The sequence below is a fragment of the Colobus angolensis genome, unplaced genomic scaffold (genome assembly GCF_000951035.1).
Source record: "Colobus angolensis palliatus isolate OR3802 unplaced genomic scaffold, Cang.pa_1.0 Scaffold287, whole genome shotgun sequence".
Classification (NCBI taxonomy): Eukaryota; Metazoa; Chordata; class Mammalia; order Primates; family Cercopithecidae; genus Colobus; species Colobus angolensis.
The window spans coordinates 1,398,016-1,405,949 of NW_012116121.1; the positions used below are offsets into that span (position 1 = coordinate 1,398,016).

The following is a 7,934-nucleotide window of genomic DNA, read 5'->3' on the forward strand; positions in this document are numbered from 1 at the left end:
CAGGCTATAGGTTTATGTGGTGTAGATGGAAGTTCTGCAGGCTGTGGGTTATGCGGTATAGATGTAAGTTCTGCAGGCTGTAGGGTTTATGCGGTATAGATGTAAGTACCTGAGGCTATAGGTTTCTGTGGTATGGATGTTAAGTTCTGCAGGCTGTGGGTTTATGCGATATAGATGTAAGTTCTGTGCCATTGATTCAGCCAGCATCAGTTGAATCAAGCAACTCAGCCCCTGGAACATAAGGGAAATAAGGCCTGGCTGGGCTCTTGGGTTTTGTCTCCCAGAGACAGATGGGCAAGAGCTCTGGAAGGATGTGCTAAGGGCCACACCGGGCAGTCCCAAAGGCTGTGTGCCTGCACGAGGGGAGGGTAATGGTGCTAGGAGCGGCTGAGGCTCATCAGAGGGTCCTGTCGGCCAGCAGAGGTGCAGGGCAAGGCTGGCGTGCCCAGTGAGCAGCAGCACAGACATATTGGCTGCTTGGAGACAGACGGGCAGCGGAGTGAGGCCTGGGACCAAGACCCACATGCTGGCCTGATGGCCTGGGCACGGCCGTGTCTTCCTAGGAGGCGGTAAGCCCTGCCAGGCTTTGAGTTCATCGGTTCTCGCCTTGGGAAGGATCATGGGTTGGGGTGTCGGAGCTGAGTCGGTGGAGCTGGGAGACCCGTGAGGCTGTTGCAGGCGCGGGAGCCTTGGCTGGCATCAGGGAGGAGCCTCTGGAATAGGAAGAGAAGGTTCCCACTGGCAATGACTGGACAGTGATATCGAGGGGTTGGGTGCAGGGAGGAGCAGGCCTGGGAGAAGGTGGGTCTGTTTCTCCTGCCCTGTCCCTCAGGCTCGTATTTACTTCTGTGTATGGTGTTTTAGGGCCTCGTCTGTACCTCCCAGATAACATTGAGCTGTTTGGTTCACAAACAGAAATCTACATATTCAGTGGCTAAGTCACTGAGGAACTTTCTGGAAGCCCCTTTGGGGGCACACCTACTCTCTTGACCCACCTTCTGCTGCAGGGATGTAGGGGGTGGGGGCAGGCAGGAAAGTCATGGGTTGATGACACCCTTGGGAAACAGGAGATGAAGTCCTTCCTGGTCTGAGGAGATGGCATCATCAGTATTCACAGGCCTGTACCAGATTTGCTGGTCAGCCTGGCTGTCCTCTCCCAGTAGGAACGGGCTGCACGCCTATGTCCTGTGGGCCTGGGAGAGGCTTGCACACAGCCTGGGCTGCATCCCCTCCTCCTCTTGGTGCCTCTGGCTCATCAAGAGCTCCAATGTCTGTGGGACCTCGACACCCCCAGTTCTACAGGTGTTCAGTGGCCAGCGTGGCTCTCCTAGTTCTGCCGGGTGGACCTGAGCCACCCACACTGCATCGAGAAGCAGTAAAATGCCTCACCTGAGGGTGTGCAGCCTGTCGGGGGCCTCCTTTGTGCTGAGTCACTCGCTGCAACTGCAGAGTGCACCGGGGCAGGGTGCCTGCACCTGGACCTCCTGCCTGTGGTTGTCGGGGTCCTGGGCCAGGGCCTGTCTCACACCGCTGATTTCCCAGACAAATTCCCAGCTCTTCAGTGAGCAGACAGGGCTGGCACCGAGTGCCTGAGGTGTCCCTGACCCTCTGCTTTTTCTGCAGAAAGACATCCTCATGCACCGATGGCGGTACCCGTCTCTCTCCCTCCATGGCATCGAAGGCGCCTTCTCTGGGTCGGGGGCCAAGACCGTGATTCCCAGGAAGGTGGTTGGCAAGTTCTCCATCAGGCTCGTGCCGAACATGACTCCTGAAGTCGTCAGCGAGCAGGCATGTGGGGCTGGGACACAGGGCGGGGGCCAAGAGCTGCTGTGTCCGGGCAGAGACTTGGGTAACAAAGGCTCTTACTAGGCAGACACCCAGGCCACGCATGGCCCCGCTTCCTGGCTCTGGCAAAATCAGTCATCATAACAACAGTCATGATTCAGAAGCTAATGTAAGATAATGCATCACATGGAAGTGACCTTTGTTACTGATCTGGCCTTTGTTACTAAAATCTGGCCTTTGACCTTACCTCAAGGCTCCAGGCCAAACACCAACGCTGGGCCAAGTGTGTTCTGGTCAGAGTCCCGGAGCCGCCCCTTACCATGGTACCGTGTGGAGGGGACTCTGGTGGCTGGAGGTCAGCCCAGTTTCTGACTGCCCTGCTCAGCTGGGATTCATGGGGAGATGGAGTCGGAGTCTTTCCACTGGGAACGGGAGCCTGGGGCTCGCCCTTCGTGCTGAACACTGAGGTCTTGTCACAAGGAGGAGTCCCCGGAGCAGCGCCTGGCTCTATCCTGGGTCTGGATGCAATGTAGCCTGTGGTCATTTATTTTATGAAGTGCTTTCGGTCTGCTCAGGCTGCCACAATAAAGACCACAGACCGGGTGGCTTACGTGGCAGAAATGGATTTCTCATTGTGTCGGAGGTGGGTGAGTCCAGGACCAAGGTGCCAGCAGCCGTGGCATCTGACGAGGGTTCCTCGCTTGTCCTCACGTGGCGGAGGGCAGGCTTTCTGTATCTTCTGACTCAGGCTGCGTCCCACCCTTCTGGCCTCATGTAACCTTTGTCTAAATAAGGTTTAGAAAAAGGAAAAAAAAACCTACTAAAGAAAAAAAGCCAGGCTTTTAATAATTCAAGTTAGTTTTATTCAGGCGTCTCACTGAGGACTGTGGACTGCGGCCTGGGGCCCAGGAGCAGCCTTCAAGAGGTCTGGCCAGGCTGCCCCGAGACAGCGGCTCAGCCCGCAGCTCATCTGCAGGCGGGGGAGCTTTGGTGCGTGCAGAATCACATCGCACCTGCTCAGATGTGACATTCCAGCCAAGCCACACTGAGCCTCAGTGTAAGAGTGCGTGTGGCCATAGGTCACAGAGGCGCAACCACTAATGCGGTCAGGCGCTATCTTATGTGTGGGAAAGGGTAAGGACAGGGTCGTTTATCTCCTGAGGAATGCAGCGACTTGGGCAAGAGGCAGGGGCGGTGTGTGCTCCCCCGTTTTGTCTTCAAAGCATCTTTCCCAAGAGCTGCAGGTAGTGGCAGGGTGGAGCCTGTGAAATAGGCCAGCAAGCGGATCGGCGCACACGCAGTTTCTCACATTTGTGACTTTGTCTCACACCTTAGAAGTTACTTAGAAGTAACAGAACAGTTACTTCTGTTAAGTTCCCAGATGTAGTCACAATGGAGTTGAGGGCTTAAATATATGAATTCTGGGGGCACTTGAACATTCTGTCCGTAATATAAAGCAGGTCAGGGAAGATTGTTTTTATACCTAATTTAAATAGTTTCATCATTTGGAAGATCTTTGGAAAGAGTGAATTGCTTGATACTATAACTTTGTCTTTTACTTTGAAATAACTGGGTTTTATTTTTTGATAAGAAGTCCCCTCTGTCTGGCCGGGCGCGGTGGCTCATGCTTGTAATCCCAGCACTTTGGGAGGCCGAGGCGGGCGGATCACGAGGTCAGGAGATTGAGACCATGGTAAAACCCTGTCTCTACTGAAAATACAAAAAATTAGCCAGGCATGGTGGCGGCGCCTGTAGTCCCAGCTACTCAGGAGGCTGGGGCAGGAGAATGGCGTGAACCCGGGAGGCAGAGCTTGCAGTGAGCCAAAAAAAAAAAAAAAAAAGAAGGCCCCTCTTTCCTTACTCTCGTTACGTAGCTCAGTATTAAGCGACAGAAAATGAGACTCATCGTAGACTCAGTATAGACCCGTTGCAGACCTGTCAGAGGCCGATTGTAGGCTCGCTGTAGACCCGTGATAGCAGACCCGTAGGTCACTAGCCTTGGATGGAACGCCAAGCTTATAAAGCATTGTATGTCTGTCTTCTATTTGTGGTTTAGGTCACAAGCTACCTGACTAAGAAGTTTGCTGAACTGCACAGCCCCAACGAGTTCAAGGTGTACATGGGCCATGGTGGGAAGCCCTGGGTCACCGACTGCAGTCACCCTCATTACGTGGCTGGGAGAAGAGCCATGAAGACAGGTGGGACACTCCTTGTGGGTGATGCTGGGCAGGGCCCCTCGCATGTCTGGCAGGACCCTTACACCGCGTGGGCGCGTAGCTGTGTCGAGGCACTGCTGTATCATTGGGCACGTAGTTAAGTCAGCATGAGGACGGCCGGCGTGTGGGATAAGCCTGGGCCCCGGCAGACCTCGAACATGGATTTGCTGTCCCCAGGGGCTCGCACGGGGTCTGAGTGCGACTGAATAGTGGTCTGAGACAGATCCCCAACCTTGGGGCCCCAAAGCTCACCGTTTATTTGATTCCATTTCCCCCAGTTTTTGGTGTGGAGGCAGACTTGACCAGGGAAGGCGGCAGTATTCCTGTGACCTTGACCTTTCAGGAGGCCACGGGCAAGAACATCATGCTGCTGCCTATGGGGTCGGCGGATGACGGAGCCCACTCCCAGAATGAAAAGCTCAACAGGTGAGAGTCCAGGGTGCGGCCCAGGTTGGCGTCTCCTGCACAGCGTCCTTCTCGTCCCTTCCCCTTCCCACCATGTGCAGCTGCCAAGAGAAGCAGGTGGGGGCGATGGCCCGTGACCTGCCTTCCTGCATTTGTGTGAAGCGGGAACTTCAGATGGGAGGCGGGACGAGGCCTTGCAGGAGCAGGTGCTAAAAACAAGGTTCATGCAGTGTTGATCTGTGCACTTCATCTACCCCCTCTCCATTTCCTTTTTTTCCTGTTCATTTTCCTGTTTCCTTTTTGAGGAACTGCAGTGTCATTGCTCGCTGCACGTGTTGCTGCTCTGACACATCCCTGACTTGGGCAGACGTGGTGGGGATTCTTCCCACAACAGGGCGGGTGCAGCCTCTGAGCCGGCCTTGGGAGCAGGAGGGGCCCAGCAGGCAGGGGTCGCGGGCAGTTTCGGGAGAGGCCTCTGGCCCCTAACATTGCTGAGGAGGGCGGAAGGCAAGAATGCATCCTGTGGTAACCAAGGCAGACGATCAGGGGCTAAGACAGAGGCAGAGACCCTGCAGGAAGGAGGGAGGGGGAGACAGAGACCTGGTGAGAGGACCGGAGGGGAGGCCTGGTCTTCAGAAACAAGTGGATAATGGGAGGAGCCCACGATCCAAGCTTGGTATTCACTACTTAGGCACTAGGGGACCAGGATTGGTCTCTGGGCTGGGCAGTCAGACTGAAGCTGCACTTGAGAACTGGGGTGCTGAATTCTGAAGACAAGCAGTGCTCAGGGCCCCCAGGCTGGGCTGGGGGATGCTCCCCAGGAAGAAGGCAGAGTGTGTCTGGACTCGAGAGGAGTCACCTCGCGCCTCGGTGTTGGCTCACAACACCAGCTGACACGACGCTGTGTTCCTCTTTACCAGGCATAACTACATAGAGGGAACCAAGATGCTGGCCGCGTACCTCTATGAGGTCTCCCAGCTGAAGGACTAGGCCCGGCCTCCTGTCTGTCACCTCCGACGAGAAGGAATCCCGCCCTCACCTCACCCTTTTCCGACTCGCCCAGGGAAGTGGAGGTTCCCTCTTTCCTTTCCCTCTTGTCAGGTCATCTACGACTTCAGAGAACAGACACAAGTGTATCCAGCTGTCCATGGGTAGAGCTACCCGATGGGCTTATGAGTGACCTAGAGTGACAGCTGAGTCACCCTGGGTAGGTTCTCAGAGTGGTCAGGATGGCTTGACCTGCAGAAAATACTCAAGGTCCAAAAGCACAAGGTCTGCAGAAAGTTCTGGTTGTTGACTGGGCACCACAGTTCACACCTATAATCCCAGCACTTTGGGAGGCCAAGGCAGGAGGATCACTTGAGGCCAGGACTCTGAGACCAGCCTAGGCAACAAAACAAGACTCTGTCTCTACAAAAAGTTTAAGAAATGAACCAGACATGATGGTGTATGCCTGTAGTCCCAGCCACTCAGAAGGCTGAGGCAGGAGGATCACTCGAGACCAAGAGTTTGAGCTTGCAGTGAGCTATAATTGCACCACTGCACTTAAGTCTGGGCAATGTAGCAAGACCCCGTCTACAAGAAGTTGTTTAAAAAATGAGCCAGATGTGGTGGTGCACGCCTGTAGTCCCAGCTACTCAGGACACTGACGTAGGAGGGTTGCTTGAGACTGAGAGTTGGAGACTGCAATGAGCCGTGACTGCCCCACTGCACTTCAGCCTGGGCGACAGAACGAGACCCCATCTCAAAAAAAAAAAGTTCTGGTTGTCATTGAATTGGGATAAACAGAGAGCTTGATGCTTTCTGCCTTCTGTCTCAGGTGATGCATTGCACATTTGGGATATTTGGAAAGGAAATGAGGAGAGAAGTCAGGGCCTCCTCTGATCTCTCGCTATCTGTGGGTCCCATCCTTTTCTCAAGACCTTCACCATTACTGGCGTTTTCCTGTCTTCTCTTTAGTATGATCCCTCAAAACCTCACCTAACTGGAAGGATGATTTTGTCTCAGTTTGTACTCCTAAATAAAAAGTAAACATGACACCTCTAAAAGAATTGCTCCATCTGAGTTGTTCGCGGCGTGCACAACATGCTTATTGAGTGGGATCTGGTTGATGGTGTCAGCTCAGGGCAGGGGACAGCAGGCAGGACCCAGAAAACAGACCCTAGGTCTTCCCAGGCGAGCACTCCCTCCCTCGTCCACACAAATGGAGGCTCACTCATGGCCCCCTGCATGTTCCAAGAAGTGTCCCTGTCCCTGTCCCTGTTCCTGCTCCTTATGGCTGTGGGGCCACAGGAAGTCCAGCTGGCTTAAACAAAGAATTGATTGGCCCAGTTCACGTAAAAGAACAGAGTAAACTCAATGAAAGGAAAAGGCTCCTTGAAGTTGTTGGTTCCAGGGCTGGGCAGGGGAAATGCAAGATGAGTCTGGACCCTCTCACATCAGAATGTAAGGATGTGCTCCTGAGGGAATGGGGCTGCGTCCAAGAACACAGGAGCCAGCCTGGAAGAGCTCGCAGGGGCCCAGAGGAGCAACTGGAGTGAGAAAATAGCAGTAATGTTGGATTTTTACCACGGAATAAATAACAATCTGTGAGTTTATAGTAATATAAATAAATAAAGCGACAAAGTGGGTGAGAAGGAGCAGTGCCCCTTGATGAAGAATCTCCGCTCATGTGGGAGGAAAGTGGGAGATCCAAGCTGGAGCAGCTGCTGCTGCAGGTGAGATCCCTGACACACTCGCAGATTGGTAGGTGGTTTAAGGAATGAGATATTTGCATAGCTTGAAAGCACCTTCCAAGGGAGAAACAGGAACTTCACAGTGGAGAGACCTGGCAGGTGCCACCCTCAGATCAAAATGAACTTGAGCAGTAATGACACATCCACACCAGGCACTCCTGACATCACGCCCTGAGGAGGATGTGCCAGTTCTGGGAACATCACATTCATTGTGAAAAAACATCAGACAAACACAAACGTATGAAACGAGAGGAAAATCTATAGTTGGTTTTACACAGATGTTAATCTCTTAGTTTTGATCCCTGTGCTGTGGCTGCGTAAGAGGTCAGCTGGACGAAGTGTGTCTGGGGACCCTCTATGACTGTTGCATCTTCTATCTAAGTCTCCTGTCATTTCAAAGTAAAAACAAAAAAAGAAGACAAGGGTAGCGGCTTCAGATACAACTGGACCCAGCACTCAGTGCTATCTGGGCTTGTGTCTCCACCTCTCAACTCCTCCATCAGAACTGTGAGAAATGTCTTCTTTCAGATTCTAATCCTGCAAGAAGAACTGCATGGTCTTCCCCCAGAAATCCTAAGAGTAGCCGCTGGTGTCTCATGCATGCGAGCTGCGTATGGGCCTGCGTTGGTCAGGAACCCAAGCCGAGAGGGGCTATGGTTTGAATGTCTGGTTCCTCCCAAACTCGTGTTGAAACTTAATAGCTATTGTAACAGTATTAAGAGGCAGGGCCTTGAACTTGTCAGGCCATGAGGGCTCTGTCTTCCTGACTGGGTGAATGCTGTTATTGTAGGAG

At 53.3% G+C, this 7,934-nt stretch overlaps 1 protein-coding gene across 3 annotated transcripts in view; it reads left to right on the forward strand.

The window, feature by feature from the left end:
- The window catches only part of CNDP2 (CNDP dipeptidase 2 (metallopeptidase M20 family)), a 24,160-nt gene extending 17,706 nt beyond the window's left edge, over positions 1-6,454 (forward strand). For all 3 annotated transcript variants that reach the window (XM_011948920.1, XM_011948921.1, XM_011948922.1), the window contains 4 exons: positions 1,624-1,788; positions 3,842-3,983; positions 4,280-4,427; positions 5,327-6,454. In XM_011948920.1, the coding sequence (XP_011804310.1) occupies positions 1,624-1,788; positions 3,842-3,983; positions 4,280-4,427; positions 5,327-5,396 (525 nt within the window). In that variant the 3' untranslated portion in view covers positions 5,397-6,454. The remainder of the gene's footprint in view (positions 1-1,623; positions 1,789-3,841; positions 3,984-4,279; positions 4,428-5,326) is intronic.
- Positions 6,455-7,934: the final 1,480 nt, after the last annotated feature.